Source organism: Castor canadensis, chromosome 11 (assembly GCF_047511655.1).
Source record: "Castor canadensis chromosome 11, mCasCan1.hap1v2, whole genome shotgun sequence".
In the NCBI taxonomy this organism is placed as follows: Eukaryota; Metazoa; Chordata; class Mammalia; order Rodentia; family Castoridae; genus Castor; species Castor canadensis.
The window spans coordinates 92,950,398-92,972,478 of NC_133396.1; the positions used below are offsets into that span (position 1 = coordinate 92,950,398).

The window sequence follows — 22,081 nt, forward strand, 5'->3', positions numbered from 1 at the left end:
ATTATTGGACATGAGTCACACACTAAGAGGAGACTACACAAGGGAGTGGTAGGGAAAGGGAAGAAAACCAAAAACTTGAATGTGGTTAACGTGCTCATTGTATAGGAACAAATATAGTAATCTTAAACTGGCAGAGGCCACTATGGGAAGGAGACTAGGAAGAGGTCAGGTAGAGATGAACCAATTTGGATTGTAATATAAATGTGCATGGAAACAACACAAAGAGTCTCCCTGTATAGCTATCTTTATCTCAAACTAGCAAAAATGCCACACTTTTCTTATTATCTTTTATGTTGTTTCTTCAACAAACTCAGTGAACAAGAGGGTGGAACAGGTTCTGCCTGGAGGTAGGGGCTGGGGGAAGGTGACCCAAATAATGTATACCATGTAAGTAAATGTAAAAATGATAAAAAAAAATTTTAAAGCTCCAAAAAATGTTACATGTAAAGATATAAAAGGCTTGTTATATTTAAATTAATAAATATTTTAAAATTTGTTTTAATTTATAATAAATACTGATAGATATAACCTATATAAGTAAAAGTTCTTTACAGCCTTTGATAATTTCTGAGGAATAAAGGATTCATGAAATGAAAAAGTTTGAAAACTTCTTGCCTACAGAATAAAATCCAAAGCTCTGTATATGATTCATAAGTACATCTACTGTGGCTTCTGCCAACTTTCCTACAATCTCTTCTGTCTCATTTCCTCTCCACTCTATTATTTAGTTACATAAAAATACTTTTATTCTAAAAAGAACCATGCTGTTTTACATCTCTGTACGCAAGCTCAATGCTCCTTTTTCAATGAATATTCATTTGTCTTCAGCTCTCTATATAAAGTACCATCTCCCAATATCTCTTGGCACCTTTATCTCTAATGATACTCTTTTACCATTAACTCTACATTATCTGAAAATAATATAACCATTCATGCTTTCTTATACTTATTGTTTGCATGGTATACCTTTTCCATCTCTTGTTCTCTCTCTCTTTCTTATATCTTTATTTCCCACCTCCCTTCCTGCCTCTCTACCTCCCTTCCTTTCTTCCATTTCCTTGTTTCTTTTTGATAGTAAAGATTGATTTATTAACAAAGCCAAAGTACACTCCCAGGGTTGCAGTGGGTGGGCAGTTGAATAAGGACCAATCACATGGAAGCTGTTGTGCTTATGTTTTTTTCTTGTAAGGTGGCATTTCTAAATGGCAGGGCACTGAGGGTCCTTCTCAAATGGCTGCAATTGTACATGGGTGGCTCAGGTATGGGAAGGTATAAACCTATGCATTTGATCCTCATTGTCTTTTCCATTTTATCTTCTTTGTCCTTCCCAGTTTTAAACTTGACATGGGGAGTGGACCCTATAGGGAGGATATAGAACCATTATCTTAATCATTTGATCCTGGGTATAGGCTGACTGTGGGTGATGGGGTTTTGAGGATCCAGAGCCTTGCTCTCTGTCAGGGCACATGAAATTTGATTAGGCTCAGGGGGAGGCTGCTGAGAAAATGGTCTTTTTATTGTTGGCTCAATAAGACTATTGTTGTCACCAAATGAAGTGGACATCGTATCCATGGGTAAAAAGATGCTAAAGGGGAGTTGTTGGTATTATCTAAGGACAAGAATACTCTGTAAACTGGAGGTTAGAAATTTAACAAGGGTGTTAAAAATTAGAGATCAAAATGTGAGAAGTAGCAGGATTAGGAATAGGGGGCAGGAGGTATGTATGATTGAACAGTCTTAGTCAAAGGTGTGATCTGGTTGATCATTATCTCAGAATTGGTCAGACATGGCCTTGACTCTTATCTCAAGAAGCTTATTGATCAGTCCTGTTGTTCCAGGAATCCAAGATGATCTAAGAAGATAGTGGCTTAGAACAAAGGCGACAGATATGAAATGGAGATAGAGCATTTGACAGTCCATGTGAAAAGTCACTGTTGTTTAGCAAAAGCAGCTTTAAGTACCTGGTATAATTTCCCCTTTGTGCTCAATCTTGAGGGAATTAAGGTTGCAGCCAAACTAGCTTTGTAGCTAGATTTCTTGGCCAGGTATAAATTAATATATGCAAAGGGAATAAACTGTAATGACTAAAATACACAATTTAAAAGCCTGTTATTTAAGCCTAATACTAGAAACACCATTATCAAGTAGAATACTAAAGGGAGTAAAAGTCAGAAGATATGAGTTAATGTTCTGTTTGAGGTGCCTGGAAGGGCTTTAGTGTCAATAGCCATCTATAAGTACTCTTTATCCATAACTTCTCAGCTGTAGTTACTTTTGGAAAGGTTTGGCACAAATGACTAGCTCATGATCCACCTGTTTCAACCTTCCCTAGTGCTGGGAGTGTAGAGGTATACCACCATGCCCAGTGCAACTCCATTTTTATTCTGAAAATTTCTCCCCCAGTCTTTGGACAATTATCTCTGAAAACATTGCTGATTAATTACTCTGTGGCTTGGCTTTAATGATCCTTTACTGCTGGAGTGAAATTTCCTGATTAGTCTTCTGTCATTGCCAGGATGATACTTCCCAGTTGGTCTGACTTGATCCCATGTTGAGGGAGAAGTGACACACAGATGGGAGTCAATGCCAATGATCCTTTTGGCCAAAAAAAACAACTAAAAGGTTTAGAGAGTGCTGTTAGACTGGGGTTACCTGAAGTCTGTTGGTACGTTTTACTCATAGGTGATGTCTCAAAACACTACTGAGACTGTTTTGTTAGATGTTGCACCTCTTCAGAATGTCAACAGATAATAATTGCCTAGTTTTTCAAGGAAAATACAAGAGAAAATCATTGATAGCAAATATTTAAAGAAAACTAACTCATTTGACAAATAAGTGCTTGTAAGAGTCATTCTCCATGTGTCTGATTATAAATTCTTCAGAGAAGTACCAAACTATAGATAACAAAAATATAAAATAGCCATAGTTAGAATTGTGAAGAGCAGTCGTACCACTAACCATTCAATTTTGAGGACACCAGCTTGATAAAATGTTTTCCTAAATTTTGCATTTTAGAAGACATATTTGGGGAACATAAATGCATTTATCATTTAAAGGAACCACCAAAAATTAGCATCATAGATATACAAATCTGCAGTATATTTGTGTATATAAATTATATCAAGAGCGCACTTGCTAGTCACTTTGCATATATCAGACCCACATACCTTTAATGTTTGCATAACATTTAGATAAAGTTTAGACATATAGATCTACACATTTCTAGTCACAGACATATATGGTGTTGATTTCACTAAAATAATAGTTGTTTAACCACAATTATGAAGTGGTCAGTTTAAAGACTTTGACATAAACAGATGCTTAAATGAACCTTGACTTTATATGACTCAGTTTCCTAAATTGCCAAAAGCCTGAAAATTTCAGATAAGACATAGTTAATTATTTTAATGAAGCACAAAATTACCAGAGTTCTAGGCTAGTTTCTTGTACATGTTACTAACAACAGATCAATATTCTTAAACCCATGTGACTATGAACATAGAAAATAAGGTTAAGTCTCAGGAAGAAAGCAATCATAAATTTTCATGCTCGAGAAGACTGAGAGTAAGCAGTTCAAACAACATTTGAGGTACAGATATGCGCGTAGGTTTAAAAAGAGGAGGAATTGGGGCAGGGGATACATCTCCTTATCAATTGAATGAACCTGTTTGTCTTTATCCAGAATTGGATTTCTGTATTAGGAGGTGCTGAAGAGGTCGGATCTGAGAGATGGGCCAGAGTGGAGTCATTCTTTCAGGTTTATGAGCTATCCCTAGATTCATGCATAGAGCCATGATCTCTGATTATTTTCCCAACCATTTACAGAATAGTTCTAACTGAAGGGTGGTGTTCTTATTTAGGGACCCTTTTGTAGGTCAGAAGACCTCATCTCTCAGGGGCTAAGTAGTAGACTGGGTGGGGTAAAGAGTCGAATTGCTTCCAGTGGTATAGCATACAAACCAGTAATTAGTACTGAGATGGGTACAGCAGGCTCGTTCTCCATTCTGAAAGAGAGAGAAAAGAAAGTACATAACCAACTATTGAGGGTTTACAGGCATCCTATCAGAGACTATCGCTATGTACCTACTTTTGGGGAGCATGTCATTTCCTCTTATAATAACCTGGGACCAGGAGCCATCCATCCAGATATCACCTAGAGTCCAGGCTGCCTGTGGACTAAACATAAGAGAGTTTAAGGGTATCCCCTCAGAGGCTCCATGTGCACCTATGTATGGAAAAAGCATCCCCCCTCCATTCTGTAGTGAGGGAGACATGACTTAAAAGAGAGTGGAAAAGCTGGAGATCAGAAGGCAGTCTTCTAGCCAACAGTGCAAGTGAGAACAAGACTTAACCTTGTAGCAGATCCATGCCTTGCACCAAGATGTTACTGGTATATGGGGTATCCAGATGTTCCTTGATTAGTGTGTATGAGGTCAATAATTAGGACACTTCCCCAAGTTTGGCAAAAGAACCATGAAGAGTAGAAAGATAAAGAGTGATTTATTAGCAAACCAAAAGTATATCTCAAGTGTTGAAGCAGGAAGTTGGATAAGGGCCAACTACTCCATCTGTGTGCATTCAACCTACCTGTGTCTTTATTCTTCAAATTGGTTTCTTGTAGGTAGCATATAATTGAATCTTAGATTTATTGATTGATTTATTCATTCATTCATTTTGAAGTACTGGGGCTTTGAACTCGGGGCCTCATGCTTTCTAGGCAGGTACTCTACCACCTGAGCTACTCCATTAACCCTTTTTTGTGTTTGGTATTTTGGAAATAGGGTCTTGTGAACTGTTTACCCTGGCTGGCCTCGAACTGCAATCCTCCTGATACCTATCCCAAGTAGTTAGGATTACAGATGTGAGCCACTGGCAACAGGCTGAATGCTGTTTTATTAATCCATCTAAAATATCTATCTTTTAGTAGGAATTTCAGGTCCACCAGCATTTAATGTAGTTATTAATATGATTGGTTTTAGGTCTTCTATTTTAACGTTTTGCTATTTGTTTTCTATTCCTTCCTCCTTATCTTACTCCTTTTCTTCCTTCTATTAGATTAATGAATATTTCAGAGACTCCCACCTTAATTTATTCATTAGCCATTTAGATATATATCTTCCCCCCCTTCTTTTTCCTCCTTCCTCCCTTTCTTCTCTTTCCTTTCCTTCCTTTTTTATTCCTTCCTCCCTTCTTCAAGTGATGTGTTCCCTAAACTTTTGTGTGTGACAAAACCACAGGGAGGACCTTTTCATTTTGTTTTGTTTGTTTGTTTCTGAGGCGGGGTCTTGCTATGTCTCTCAGGCTGGCCTTGAACTCACAGTCCTCTTATTTCAGCTTCCCAAGGTCGGGGATTATAGACATGTACCACCACACCCTGATGAAAGACCTGGGGTTTTTTTGGCTCCACTTCCTGAGTTTCTGATTGAGTTGGTCTAGAATTGATCCTAAGCATTTGAATTTCTAACAGGTTTCTAGACAATATTGATGCTACTGGTTTGGGAACTATTCTTAGATAATATTCTAAGTTATAAATAATGTGTGCTTAGTTTTCACAGTCTATTTGGAATTAATGATACTGTACCACTTCACTTAAAGTACACAAATTTTTCAATTGTATAAGTTCACTTACTGCTTCTACCCAGGTTTACAGTATATTTCTGATATATATTAAAAATACAGGCAATGTAAAATCTACAATGCATTTCAAAAGTTTTACTTTTATCTGGCATATGTATGTTAAAGACATTAAGAGGAAAAAATAGTCTCCAGTATTTGTCCACACATTTACCTTTAACTGTGCCATTATTTCTCCTTGTAGATCCTTTAAAATTTTAATATTTTTATATCTGTTTGTTTTTCATCTTCAGGACTGTTGGGAAAGATCCTGATGAGTATTAGAGATGCATGTTTTGAAATCTCAGCTATGCAGATGGTATGTAGTTTACAATGAGCCATATGCATTAGGATTTTTAAAAAATAAGCATTAAAAATGTTTTTAACTGAATATTCTCTGGACAGTTATAAACTCAATACATTAAAAATAAGGGACATATTTATTGAAAATATAACCTTATAATGAAAATGTTTAAATTATTTCATATAATTTTTACTGAGAAAATTAACATTCAAATGATACCTCAAATTTAAGCTTATTAGGGAATCTTATATATTTCTTGGAGCTTTAGTTGCAAAGTAAATAAGCCCCCCCCCAAAATGTATTTAGTTCTCACAAGTGAAAAATAGAATTAAAGTGAGGAGCTTTAGTGAGTTTTTTGTATTCTTGATTCCTAACTAAGCAAATAACAACTAACAAAATTCAGTTCAAATTTCTTTTCCCCTGACCTGGTGCTGGTTTCCAGACTCTCCCTTGGGACCGTTTTGGGAATTATTGTATTTCAGCTCCTCCCTGGGCACTTATACCACTGGACCTCGAGCCCATAGTTGTTCAGAATTGCCCAGCTCACACATTCCCAGGAAGCCTGGGGAAGAAACAACATGTACTTTGATAGAAGTATACCTTTAAACTGTATTCTCTGGTACATTTAACAAGAAATTGAGCACCAAATTATTATAAGAACTAGATAAAGAATTTGGTTTTTATGTTGTTTGAAGCCCAGCAAGTTTATGTTTTCGTGGTTTTTTTTTTTTAACTTTTAGTAAAATACTCCTTTTGGAGTTTAGAATTTTCTCATCAATATTGTTTATATCCCCTTTCTCTGAAAAGAGACATATTTTCATTTCTATGAAGTCTTAGGATCGCCCAAAATCAAGGGTCAGGGAACAAACTGGGTTTCTGCTAAAAGAAAAAAAAATACCAACTAGTTAAGTGAAGTAACCCAGGCACAGAAAGACAAATATTGTATGTCACTTTTATGTGGAAGCTAAAAAATACTGATCTCATAGAAGTAGAGAGTATAATTGGAGGAGAGGGGGATAGAGAAAGGTTGGATAATGGGTACCAAAATGCTGTTAGATAGGAGAAATAAGTTCTCATGCTCTGCAGCATAGTAGGGTGTCTAGTTAACAATGCTTTATTATATATTTCAAGATAGTTGGAAGAGAGAATCATGACTATTCCTAACAGAAACAAATGATAAATGTTTGAAATGATGGATTTGTTAATATCCTTATCTGATCAGTACACACTGTATGCATGAATCGGAATAACACACCTTAGCCACCCCATAATATGTACGGTAATTATATGTCAATTAATAATATATGAATTAAGGGCTGGGGATGTAGCTCAGTGTTAAGAGTACTAGCCTAGCATGCTGGAGGCCCTATCCCCAGCACTGGAAAAAAAATACGGAAAATAATTAAAATTTTAAAGAGAGAACTATCTACTAGTTTACAAAGCCATCAAACAAAAACTTGGAAACTGACAAGGTAACTGGTATTTAAAATATATTACCAAGATTTTAAAGAATTTTCTAGCCAGAACTTTCTAAAAGTGTTAGCTTAGCCAAGCGTGGTGGCACATGCCAGTAATTCTATACTTGGGAGACTGATGCATGCAAGAAGATGGCAAGTTCAAAGCCAGCCTGGGCTACATAGCAAGATCCTGTCTCAAAACACCTAAAAATAAATAAGTAAATAATAAAGATGTGTGCCCTTGGTAATGTATTAACAGGATTGAAAGACCTAAATCTACTTTAAAGGTAATAATTACAGGAAATTTAGCTTTAAACATTGACCTAACTCTAGACCTACAATCTACCACAGTGATTGGCCATAGTAGATAGTTAATGAGAATAATAATAATAAAATTATTAATGAGTCTATAGTGGAAGGATGGTGGTATAACGGCAAATGCAGTTATTGGCATTTGGAATGAGAAAAGTCTATTTCTAAATCTGTGGTCAGCTGTTTTTCTAGGTATGTGACCCTGGCCAAACACCAAGCATTCTTAGCCTCAGTTTTCCTGTCTAGGACATGAGAGCATTATTTTTTCCCTTATGGGTTATTCTTTAAATTAAATGAAATAACCATAAACAGTTTCCAGATCAAATTGCTAAGAATTGTATAAGTTGTATCTTAGTCTCTTATTTTATTACATTAATAATAAAAGCTCTATGAATTTAGGGTAAAACACTGAAACAGAATTCCCTTCCAATAATAGTAATGTTATCTGTTGTAATTACTGATCAGCTGATCTATAGCAACACTTTTTCTGTCTCAGAAGTAAATCATTTAAAATTTACATTTTAAAGGTAAGAATAAGCTTATTGTAGTGGTACATGCCTATAACCACAGCACTCAGGAGGCTAAGGCAAGAGGATCATGGGTTTGAGGCCAACTCAGGCTACATAGCAAAACTCTGTCTCAGTCAATCAATCAAACCTGCAAACAAACATACAAACAAAAAAGTTAAAGAATGTACCCAAGGGATGATAATGTTAAGTGCTAACTGTGGCTTATTTATCTTTATTTTGTTGGCTTATGGTTTTGTTTTGTTGTGTTTTTAATATAGTTCAATATGGATCACGTTAATGTTGAAGAATTCTATGAGGTTTATAAAGGAGTAGTGTCTGATTATAATGTAAGTATTAAGGTAAATGTAAAGCACAGGTACTGAAAACAATTTATATATCTCAAATCTTCAGCCTCTCAGTATATTTCATAATTATTGAAAGTGTTCCTTAGTATAACTTATAAACTCTGTGTCTGATAAGAGACTAATATCCAAAATACAAGAAACTCAAGAAAATTGAATAGCAAGTTTAAAAAAAACTAAACCCCCACATTTCCTATTGTTTTGTATAAGTCTATATTTTGTCTGGAATTTTTTCTTCTGCCTGAAGAACTTCCTTTAATATTTCTTGGGAATGAGGCTGCTGATAGCACATTCTCTCAGCTCTTGTTTGTCTGGCAAAGTCTTTATTTTTAAAAAATATAGATTTCTAGATTGACAGGTGTTGGTTGTTGTTGCCATCCCTGTCTTTGTTCTGCTTTTATGTAATGCATGTCCTTTTTTTATTTCCTAAGGTTTTTGTTTTATTTTGTTTTGGGTTTTTTTTTTTAATAATGAGATTTTGATGAACTTCATTTTTCCACTTCTCCCAAGAGTCATAGTCCTGTGATGCCTACCATTCATTGTCTAAAAGGTGTTGTTTTGTATACTTTGTCTAGTTTCTAGATGTTTAATGTGTGAAAATAAATCAAGTACCTGTTATTCTTTATTGCTAGAATTCATTATGGTTTTTAAAACTTTTTTGAGAGGAACACTGTTTTTTATGTTTTAGGAATGTTAATGTGATAACACTGTTTTCAAGAAGAGAGGGATCTCTGAAGGGAAGATGTACTGGAAGATAATTTCAAATAACTAAAGTATCAGGTGGTAGAGCATTACATTAAAGTAGTGGTGGTAGGATTGGAAATGAAAAGATGTATCTAAAAATATTTTTACAGGAAAATTGGATGGAATTTGGGGGGCTGCTTGGTGTGTGGGATTCAGGTGAGAAGTCAAAGGTGACTAGCACTTTGAGATTAGTGAAATGGTGTATCAATTAAAAGAGGCAGGATAATATATTATTGAATTATATTGATTCCTTTGTATTCTCTTATGTATCCCAGGATATGGTGACAGAAATGTATTCTGGTCCTTGTGTAGCAATGGAGATTCAACAGAACAATCCTACAAAGACATTTCGAGAGTTCTGTGGACCTGTTGATCCTGTAAGTTATTTTTAAACTGTGAATCTAGTTTGAGTTACTCATTAATGAAATAATTTAACAGGTTTGATCTTTTTGTTTCTTCCTTAAAAGAAATAATATAAAGTGTAGATTTATATATAAAATTATTCAAAATAATATTTTATAAGAAAAATAATTCAACTAGTCTAGTGACAATACAGAATATACAGAAGCCTCTTCTATGGAACTTTTTAAAATTGTTTCTTCTTGCTAAATTATCCAGGTAAGTAAATGTTGCAAGCTTTATGATACAGATTTTCTAAGGAATTATCTTTTGACACAGGTTTATAAATAAATCTCCAATTGTGAAGAAAATCCATATGGTGGCATCATATCAGATACTTAAATCATTATGAACTGTAGGACTTATCTAGATAGGAGAAAGCAATGATCTAAGTGTATACATATAAAGAGTTTTTAGAGCACTACAAATTCAGTTAATCCAAATGTTAAAGTATTACATAGTAAAGGAGCAATCAGTGTGACTTGCAGGTAATTTAAAAACCTTTGTTAGAGGAAGAGAGTTGTAACAGGAATTTGATTTGAAAGACAAATCAGGGCACAAAGACAATGGGAAAAGCTCTAACTCATGTCCAAAGGCAAAAACGAAATACTTTGCAAATTTTATATTACATATAGCAAGCATATTTCCTTGGCTTCAAAGGGAAATACATTTCTAGAAATACGCTTTCTTAAATAGAGGAGCTAAGGTAGAGAATAGCTTTAAAAGTCAAAATAAAATAGTAGATTCTGTATAATTTGAATCCCACATTGTAGGAAATAGTCTCATTTTGAGTATACTGAATTGTTCTTTTGATTTATCTAGAGCAAAGTAAATTAGTAGAGATTAAAGACTGAAGCCCTAGCCATAGAAAGGAGTAGACCTGATGACACCAATAAAGTCAGCATGGCCTCCTTGATATCTTTCAGGGAGAAAGAAGAATATATATAATATACATATATAGTAGCATATATGTGTATATATGTATATATATATATATATATATTAAATTCATGTTTTTATAAAATTGTGGTAATTGCAGTGGGATTTTGTTTTAGAGAATATTGGGAGAAAATGGTGGTGATGCTAAGTATTAAATGAGTGTTAATCATAAGAAGATAGGAAGGGATACTTTTTGTCTTGAAAAGAAAACTGTACTCGGGTTTTGCTATTTTTATCATTTTAAATTCCTGATTTCTGTTTGATGACCAACGGGAGAGGGGTTGTTCATTTTTTTTAAGGTAATTAAAATTATGAGTGATTAGCTGACCAAACAAATAAGAATTCAAAAATAGAACTAAAAAGGAATGAGAATGTTTGCTCATTCTGTAATTCTTATTTATTCAATAAACAGTTATTTAACCTGCACAAGAATTTGTGAATCTAAAGACAGAAGCTTCAGCTGGGTGGGCTGGCATGTGCCTGTAGTCACAGCTACTTGGGAAGCATTAGTGGGAGGATTGCTTAAGCCCATGAGTTTCAGATCAACCTGGACAACATTGACAGACCTCCATCTTAAGAAGAAGAGGGAAAGGGAGAAGGAACTTCATGTTTCAAAGAGCTTACAGCCTAAGAATGAACAACCACAAGTAGCTAATTTTCATACACTTTGGCAATTGCATTGTTAGCTATTTTCAGGTACTTGGAAACAGAATAATAGCACTTAACTCAGTCTGAGTATGGATAACAAAGGTCTGGGGAAACTTCTTGATGAGCATGATATCTGGACTGAATGGTGAAAATGAGTAGAATTGAGCTTGGTGATGAAAGTGGAAAGTGATAGGATTAAAGTTATGGATGCGTAAAAAAGCATTACTTTTGGGCTACAGTAAGCTCTTTACTATTTCTGGAGCTATGGTACCAACAGGGAATGGCAGAGTTTAAGATTATTGGGAGGAAGTGGGGAATGAGCAAGGAGGAGTTACAGAAAGAAGAGTCATTAAAAGAAAAAAAAATGCTGATTCTCTCTTTCTAGATATTTATGCAATGAACATTTCCTGAGTAAGTAGTTTGTGCCAGGCTCACTGCTAGGTTCTATGATTTGGTATAATAAAGTTGACTAAAACAAGTTATCATTCTTTAAAGAGTTAATAATCTCATGATATCTCAATTTGGAAACCCTCAGGGCCATGAATCTTGCCACATTTAGTATAGTTGAAATTACTCCATTGTGATTTTTGGTTTTGTGTTTTTCATTTTACTTGCTTATAAGCCCCTCATAGTTATAGAAAATCATACCACATGGATAAAACTAATTTTTGTACATTGACTTTTTATCCTGCCACTTTGCTGGAAGTGTTTATGATATCTAAGAGTTTTTTGGTGGAGAGTTTAGTATCTTTTATACAAAAGATCATATCATCTGCAAATAGGGATGGTTTGATTCCTTCTTTCCCTGTTTGGGTCCCCTTTGTTTCTTATTACTTATTACCTCCTGTCTTATTTCTCTGGCAATAAATCCTGTTGAAATTGTTTTTCAGTTTCAACAGGGGGATGGGGATGGAGGAGCATGATGATGGGATGTGGGGGTGAATCTAACCTAGGTACATTGTAAGCATATATGTAAATGTCACAATGGAACCCCCCTGTACAATTAATATATGCTAATAATAATGTTTAAAAATTAAACTTATTTAATGTGTAAAGAAATTATTAAAAGCAGTTGTCTTTTAAGAGGTAAAGTTATGATATTTTAGTTCTACTTTCCTTATTTTACAATTTTCTTTAAAGTTCTTATATTGCCTGCATAAGAAAAAATGCTTTTTATTTTATCATAAACCTGAAAGTTAGTGAACTTTTAAATGTAGAATCATAAACTTATTAGAACTTGTTTTCCCCTTGAGTCTTAGGAGCCTGAGTTATACACTCATTTCTAAGTGCAGATCAGGATGGCAAGCAGTACCTATCTTTGATAGGTGTTTTAAAATCAGAAGAAATATAATGGTAGTACAGTCAAACTACAGTCTCAGGAAAATAAAATAGTGCTTTGCCTCTGGTCTCAGACTTCTTTTGGCTTATTTGATCTTTTCTTTCTCTCTTTTCTACCTACCCTTCTAACAAATAGGTATTGAATGCTTTCTACACGATAGCCATTATGCTAGGTGCTATTAAGTTTTATCTTAATGATCAAACAAAGATAGTTCTTTTCTTTGAATAATTTATGGTCTAGTTCTAGAAAAAGATAGACTTGCAATAGGAATTTCACTTAAATTGCCAGGTGTGCCAATCTAGTCATGTATTAAATTATCTTAAAATAATTTAGAAAATCATTTTTCACTACCTAGTCCATCCCCATATCTAAAAAAAAGGCTTAGGTCACAGTACCTGTAAATATGATTAGTGCTTGGAAGACTACCAATTACATAATGTTCATGCAATTAATATTTAGTGAATTAATGAATAGACTGGCTATGTTTTTATGTAGACCTAGCATCTAACATTAAGTCATTGTTTTAATGTATTTTTAATGTGAGTTTTGAGCAAAATTTCTTCTAGTCTCTATAGAGTGATGTCTAACAAGAGTAGTTATATAAGACAATTCATTAGAGAATAGGAGAGATAATAGACCTTTAATTTCCATTTTATTCTCTAAAAGGTAAGAGTGTTTTAATAAAAGTTGATGGGTGGACTGATAATAATAATTCACATAACCTTTTAAAATATATTCATATTTTGATATAGTCACATATTTCACTGATATGGTTGCCTAAAAAATTTTGGAGGCCAGCTGCATAGAATAGAAAAAAAATTCCAAGTTTCTTTACAATTAGAGATGGATTCATCTGCAGAAAACAAATCCATATAAGCAGAAATCTCATTCCAAGTTTGCCTCTGAAAAGGTTTGGATCACACCTGCTGAAGAATTTCACTGTTGAGTAGGTTGGCAGTTTTCCTGCTAAACCATTAGGAAACTCAGAATTACCAAAGAAGGAGTAAATTGTCTGGAAAAGTTGTATAGAACACATTTGCTCTTGGACTGCTGGGTCTTTCAAGCCAAAATAATCTAACGTAGTATATTAGTCAGTTTTGCATTGCTATAATAAAATTCTTGAGGCAATTACCTTAGAAAGACCTTTTATTTAGATCACAGTTCTGGAGGTTCCAGTCCAAGATCAACTGGCTTCATTGCTTTGGGCCTCTGGTGAGGGTACCAGATGGCAATGGTGGGAAGTAGGTGTCAGAGAAAATAGCTCATATCATGAGCCAAGAAGTGGCAGACTGAGAATTCTGAGCCTACAATCCCCTTTGAGGGCACATCCCATGGTGTAAGGGCCTCCCACTAGGCCTCACTTCTTAAAAGTCCCTAACACCTCCCATTGTCGTCACCCAGGGGACCAATCCTTTAACATAGGGAGTTTTGGAGACAATGTCTGTATTCAAACCATAGTATGTGAATATGATTTTTTAAATGAAAGCCATGTCCTGAAAACAATTCATGTATATCACATTATTTAAATATAAAGAATCTTACTTAAGGGAATCTGAATATTTTCATAGTGAATATCCACCCTCATCTGCTCTCATAGTTTAAAAACCTTTACCCATCATTAGATTGGATCAAGGGCAACTTTTTAATGCACAAAGTATGGCTCTATACACATTTTAATAAAGCTTTCCATTCACCTGATTGCCATTCTATCTTTTACCGATTTTAAAAGAGTAGAAATATATTTTGGAAATGTAACTTTTTCATCAACATATACATATATGAAGTTGTAGTAAATGGGGATGAGAAATGAATGGGAGCTAATGTGTTGCTTCTGTCATCTGTTGACTTCTTTGCCTTATTCTTTATGCATTGAAGATTTTGAAACCCTTATCTTTTTTTCTCTTCATCCCAATTTCTCCCATCAAGTTGTGGTTTGCAAGATTTGGGATTATGAAACAAAAAATATTTTTCTCTTTTACAGTGGTAGGGATGGAACCCAGGGTCTCACATATGTTAGGCAAGTACTTTACCACTTGAGCCACAACCCCAGCCCTAAAATATTTCTAATTTAATAGGTGCAGTAGTGATTTACTTGTTTTAATATTATTTGTAAGAATGAACTTTATTTACATTTATTTACTAGTCACATGCCTTGCCTTGTAAATTGTCTGACTAATGTCTTTTGATCAATTTTCTACTTTTTTTGGGAAGTACTGGGGTTTGAACTCAGGGCCTCACATTTGCTAGGCAAGTCACTCTACCACTCCTTCAGCCCAGTTTTCTACTGTTTTAAATCATTTTCATGTGATCTATATGTTTGAGTTTTATTTCAAACATTTTTCAGTTTAACTTTTAATTTATCTTACAGAAAGAAAATTCTAATCTGTAGACACATATATTAACCTTCAACTTTTGGTTGCTGCAATCTGAATATGGTTTGTTCCCTCTGAGATTCATGTTGAAATTGATTGCCATTGTGGCGGTGTGGAGAATAAGACTTTCAAGAGCTTCCTCGATTGTTGGAGGGTTTGATGCTTTTCTCTCAGGAGTTTTCCCTTTTGCAGGGTGGGATTAAAATACTGTGAGAGCTATTCATTAATGTTCCTGCTTGCTTTTCTTTTTTCCACCATGTTGTGAGGTAGCACATGGCCCACACCGGTTGTGGTTGCCTGATCTTGGACTTCCGAGCCTGCAGAACCCTGACATGAACAAACCTCTTTTCTTTAATAACCACCCAGCCTCAGATACTCTGTTAAAGTAAAGAAAGTAGATGAGACAATTGCTTTTGTGAAAACTTTGATGATACTTCCTCATTGGAAAATTGTATTTTCTTCTAAGAATTCTGTAGTTTTACTTTTTACACTTAATCATTTTATACATTTGAAATTTTCTTATTGTTGCTTTATGGTCCAAGGTGAAGATTTGTTTCTTTATTTTCCTAAGTTTTATCTAGTACCATCACATCATTTATGGAATTCTCTTTTTTCCTATTCATTTATAATGTCTTCTAGGTTGATAAATTAGATTAATTTGCATATCAAATATTATAGCAATTCAATATAATTTTAATTAATGTGGCTTTATATTAGGGTTTCCATTTCCATATGCCTGGTTTGATTTTCATTCTGCTTCCTATTCACTGACATTGCTGTATCTCTAGGTGCTGGTTTGATCAAATTGGGGAAATGTCATCCAGCGTTTCTTACAGATGTCATTCTATTTCTCTGCTGCATCCCTAACTACATGGGCATTTGACCATTTGATAGAAGCCATTGGGCTCTGTACATTTTTCCTAATCTCATTTTCACAGTGCTTCAGATTTCTGTTTTTACCTATTTTCAAATTCATGGATTATTTGTACTGTTTTGCTGACTTTTTAATGTCAGATGTTGTAAAGTTTGCATTTGGTTTTTTTTTTTTTACAATTAACTTCGCTTAAACTTTTCATTTGGCTATGTTGTTAACTTCTTTATCCTAAGTGATTTCAAATCCTTGCTACTGGTTCTGACATCTGATTCATAAGTTTGCAGGCCTGTGACTGATTTTTTCTTTTGCTAAGGATCACATTTTCCTGGTTTGGGAGAAATCTGGTCACTTTAGGTTATATGCTGGAACATTACATAAAATACATTTTATAGACTCTTGTGTTCTGTTTTCTTCTGAAGAGTGTCGGCTTTAGTGCTGGCAGACAGTTAAATTACTGATTTTAGGTTTTGTCAGGTTGAATCTATTTTGTCAGTGTGGCAGATAGAATTCAAGCAGACACCATCAGTATTATTGGCCTGGAGTCAGAGGATGGACTTTAGGATTGCTAAAAGCATAGGAAAGTTGTTTATGTATGAATGTCAGTGTGATTCCTTTCTTTCAAGGGTGAAACCTTTCAGTTTTTTGTCTGCTTTCAGTCATCTCAGAGTTTGGGGACAGTGCAGCTTTTAATTATTGTTTGTATATTTGCCTTATACAAGTGAATCCTACATGAAGAGAAGCGAGAAGCCTCTTCATGAATTTCTGTGATTATTATTCTTTCCAGTCTCCTACTCTCCCTCACCTATGTCTCATCTATGTTGGTTGCATTGGTTGAACTGTGTTTCATGATCTGTTCTCTAAATGAAGGTATTCTAAGGGTGTCAATTCTTATGACCATCATCTCCCTATTTCCTCTATCTTGCAAACCCTGGCAACTGCTATTCTACTCTCAGTTTCTATGAGTTTCACTTTTTCAGATTGTACATATAAGTATGATAACACAGTATTTGTCTTTCTCTTTTTCATTTATTTCACTTAGCATAATGCCCTCCAGATCCGTTCACATTGTCACCAAGGGCAGGATGGCCTTCCATTTTTTTTTCTGGATAATATTCCAGTACACACGTGCGCACACACACACACACACACGCACATAGATTTTCACTACACACAAAAAAATAGTAACTATTGAAGTAATGAAGTAATGGATATGTTGACTAATTTGCCTGCAATAATCATTTCACTAAATACATGTATGTGTGTATATATATATATATATATATATATATATATATATATATAATCACAATCATAAGCACATCTTTTCTCTTTTTTCTTTTTTTTGGAGGGGTATGGGGGGTTGAAAGTCATACAGTGTAGTTCAGACTGTTCTGAAACTTTCTTTGTAGCTGAGGATGACCTCAAACTTGCCATCCTCCTGACTCAGAGCACAGGGATTACAGTGGGCACCATCATACCTGGCACAACATGCCTGGATACTTTGCTTGGTTACATGTTTGGCTATTATGAATAATAATACAGTGAACATGGGAATTTGAGTATCTCTTAAAGACACTGATTTCATGTTGTTTGCATATATATCCAGAAGTTGAATTTCTGGTTCATATGGTAGTTCTGTTTTTTTAATGGCTCTCCATCCCTATTTTTTATTTTTAAGACAGTTCCATATACTTTTTTCATAATAGTTGTGCCAATTTACATTCTCACAGGAGTTCTGCTTTCTCAAAAGAGAAACACTTGTTTTCTCTTTCTTTTTTGGCAATAGCCATCCTAATAGGTAACATTTCACTGTGGTTTCAACTTACATTTCTATGATGGTTAGTGATGCTGAGAACATTTTCTTATACCTGGGCTTTTATGTTTTTGCAAACAGATTGAGTTATATATGTTCCATATATGTTTTGGATATCAAACCTTTATTATATAGATGGTTTTCAAGTATTTTCTCCCATTCAATAGGTTACCTTTTTATTTTATTGTTTTCTTTGATGTGCTGAGGCTTGTTAGTTTGATATCATCCTATTTGTTTGTTTTTGCTATTGTGGCCTTTGCTTTTGGTGTCATAGTCAAAAGAATCATTATCAAGACAAGTGTCAAGAAACATTTTTTATGTTTTCATCTATAAGTTTTATGGTTTCAGGTCTTATATTTAAATCTTTAATCCATTTTCAGTTCATTTTTGTGGCTAATATAACACAGTATTCCAATTTTATTCCTTTGCATTTAGATATCCAGTTTTATAACACCTTCTATTTAAGAGACTATCCTTTCCTTATTGTGTGCTCTTGGCATACTGTGAACTATTAGTCGACCTTATATACATGGATTTATTTCTGGGATCTTAATTCCTTACCATTAGTCTCTTTGTACATTCTTATACAGAATGATGGTGTTTTGATTACTGATACTTTGTGATACAGTTTGAAATCAGGAAATGGGATGTTTCCAGGTTCCTTCTTTCAAAGATTGTTTTGGCTATTCAGCATCTTTTGTGGTTCTATATGAATCAGGGTTAATTTTCCTATTTCTATAAAAATACCATTTGAGTTTTGCAGAGGTTATATTAAATTTGTAGATTGCTTCAGACAGCATGGACATTTTAACAATATTAATTCCTCTGGTCTATGCATTTAGGATATCTTTCTGTTTGTTCATTACTTTGTCCATTTCTTTCATCAGTGTCTAAGAGTTTTCAGTACAGATCTTTCAACTCCTTGGTTACATTTATTCTAAATAGTTTATGTTTTTATGCTATTATATATGGGATTTTATGTATTTTTTCAAATAGTGTTAATGTAAAAAACAACTGATTTGTGTATGTTGGTTTTATATCCTGAAACTTTTGTAAACTTGTTTATTACATTTAACAGTTTTTTGATGGATTCCTTAGTGTTTCTACATATAAAATCATGTCATCTGCAATCAGAGACAATGGCAGCTATGTTCTATAAAGTGACCATGAATACTGAATTGGTAGGAACTGAAGTAATGGTTCTAGGGGAAATAAAAGGTTAGCCTTCACTTCCTGTGAGTGGTCAAAACATAGGTTTTGATGAAGAGACCAATAGATCATTTTGTGTATGATTTTGCTTAAAGATAAGTTACTTAATCCGTATTACTGACACATAACATAGAACTCATTGCCAACATCTCTATGACTTAGACTTTAATGATGCTTAGATTGCATATGTATTTTCTACATACACCACATTGTAGCATTCTTGCACTTAGCCATCTAGACAGCATCTCAGCACTGTGCTTGAGGGCCATATTAAATAGTGAAATCACCAACAAGAGTATGAAAAAATGTGGCTCTAAATAAGCTACAAAAAGGACACTTGTTTAAAGTATAAGAGTTAGGCCAAGCATGGTGGCACATGCTGGTCATCCCAGCTATGTGGAAGGCATAGGTAGAGGGGGATTATGGTCCATGTTGGTCTGGCCAAAAAAATATAAAAGCATATCTGAAAAATAACTAAAGCAAAAGGTTGGAGGCATGGCTCAAGTAGTAGTCCTGAGTTCAAACCTCAGTACTGCACCCTCCCCCCCAAATAGTATGAAGGTCAAAACAATAAGGCAGGTAGGGGGGAGAGGGAGGGGGTGGAGTGGTTGGTAAGGGAGGGGGTGGGGGCAGGGGGGAGAAATGACCCAACCTCAATGGGAACTTGTGCATTGGATGCTTCAGAGTTTTGCAAAAATTTGGTATGGTATACCAGTGACCATAAGCACACTATCAGTATTAATTTGGGGGTTATAAATAAGTTTTTTGTGATTAGGTAAATTCACAAATATCGAATCTATAAACAATGAAGATCAATTATAGTTTCTGCTTTTCGAATAGTGAATTTGAGTGGCTTTTGTAAAAAAAGAAAATTGGAAAAATAAATATCAGTGGCTCCTTAATAAAACATCCTGACTAAAGAAAATAAGTTCTTTTGAAGAGTAGATAGTTCTAAGTAGTTTAATAAAATTAGCTTGAAAAAAAAGGACTAAATGTATACTGGATTTCAGGATCATTATTTGTCTAGATTTCTTTTGCTTTGTTGTTAAGTAACACCTTAGCTTCAAAACCTGTCAAAAAATAATAACTCTTTGTGACTATGAAAAGATGAAACAATGTGATCTAGTGGGTAATAGAAAAGCCATTAACATTAAGGTACTGAATACAAGATTTTATATTTTTCTATGAAAGTTAAAACTTTATTCAAATATATTACTGGATCAGCAGCCAAATCTTTCTGAAAAAGAGGAAATTCAAATTTGCACACCAGAGGTTTGGAATTTCACATATTCTTCTCCTATAATGTGTGGGTTTCTCAACTAAATTAACTTAAAAATATTTTCTCTCCTTTTTTTGGTTGTTCTAGCTATTAGTTATCATAACTGGATGTCTGATCACAGAATCTCCTTCCCCACTTCCTCTTTTTTTGTCATTTCATTTGTGATTATAATCTAATTAGGAAAGTCTGTCATTTTATAGTTATGTATAGTACTTGTTTGGGCATATTGATTTTAGAGTATACTCTTTTTTCTGATGGAAAATATTTAGATATTAAGAATATTTCCTAAAGCATGTGAAACTACTAAAGACGGACTATCTAAGCAACAAACTTAAAGCATAGTTTTCTTTAGATGAATATCAGTGTTCTAATCCTCAGGGGACACCAAAGTTTCTGATACAGACTTTTTAAATCACATTAATGTTTACTGCCATCCCTCTTAAAAATTAAGCATCAGAGTACTGTCTGGATTGGCCATTTGGAATTACTGTCTGTGTGAGATGGTTTGAAGTAGAGACTTCAGTCTTAAGCAACCAACAATAATTAGAACAACATCAACAATATTTTTGTATATACAGGCATATCTTCTAGTATAGTGGAGAATATAGAAAAGTCTCCTTTATGAAGAAAACTTCCAGAGATTCTGTATGATGTGAATTTAGGATAAACTAGAAGTAAATTCCACTTTATGGAATTTTGCCCTGTACCTCCATTTTTGTTGGATTGGGATTTACTTTGCTTCATTCAATTAAAACTGGTGGATACATTGTGATTGTGGGACTATTCAGGAATGAGCACGATAGACATTGGCTCAGTACATGTACAATTCTAGTCTAGTGAGGAATATGGTCATTAAAAATGATTACATAAATATGTCTGTATTATAACTATTGTAAGTGCTTTCCAGAAGTGTGTGATAATTATATAAGGGCTTATAAAAGGAGGCTCCAGCTAAGTAAAAATGGGGAATTCTCAAAATATTCTCATTTATTCTGAATTCAGATGGCTAAAGACCAGCCATGTGTGGAAGCCCTAAATATTGTGAGAACCTTAAGCTTTCGGTACAAAGAGGAAAGTAGCCTGTAATGCAATTGAAGAAATTATTTAGGTCAGAGTATGAAGGCCTCAACATTTAGTTTGTATTTACTGCAAATGCAATAGAAGCTCCATGGAAAAATTGAAATGGGGTCAGTGTGATTAAAATTTCATCTTATAAGAGCACTCTGGCTATGTAAAAAATTGCTTAGAAAAGAATAAAGTAACTTAGACGAGAGATGATAGGACCCTGAGTTTAGAAGGTGACAGTGGAAGGTTTCAAAGTATATTTATAAAGACAACTTGCAGGACTTGTTGATAATTTGAATGAGAACATGAGTATCTAGTTTATCTATGATAGAGGAAGAAATTTTTGAAGAAATGATTGCTATATTTTGGAATAGTTACAGAAATTATTATTAAAACACCAGGCCTGTTTATTTAAATGTTTTTCCTGAGCTACTGACTTCAGTTTTACTTAAATATAAATTGCTTTACTTTCAGAATTAGGACACAGAAATAGCAAAAATGCATTCATATTTCAGTTTATTACTTAGGCACCCATTAGCTTTTAGTATTTCAGAACCCCTTGGTGTTTGATAAAAAGTTCTTGTGTATGTTTGTCCATTTTGTTTTTTAAAGAAAGTAGTAGCCTGCCAATAATGAGATTTTATTCAGCTTCAATGATCATTTTAATTTTGTAGATTTTTTTTTAACTTAAATTTTCTAAAAACAAAAATGCTATAGTTTACCCTGCTGGCACCAACAGATGTTGCTTTCTTGTTAGTTCTGTTTTGTAGATTCAGAAGTAGGTGGAATTAGTTGACTACAATCCAAAAACAGATAGAATATGAAAACATATTCTTTAAAACC

At 34.2% G+C, this 22,081-nt stretch overlaps 1 protein-coding gene across 2 annotated transcripts in view; it reads left to right on the top strand.

Moving 5' to 3' along the window:
• The window catches only part of Nme7 (NME/NM23 family member 7), a 191,420-nt gene that overhangs the window by 101,109 nt on the left and 68,230 nt on the right, over positions 1-22,081 (top strand). For both annotated transcript variants that reach the window (XM_074047543.1, XM_074047544.1), the window contains 3 exons: positions 5,868-5,932; positions 8,474-8,542; positions 9,577-9,678. In XM_074047543.1, coding sequence (XP_073903644.1) covers positions 5,868-5,932; positions 8,474-8,542; positions 9,577-9,678 — 236 coding nt within the window. The remainder of the gene's footprint in view (positions 1-5,867; positions 5,933-8,473; positions 8,543-9,576; positions 9,679-22,081) is intronic.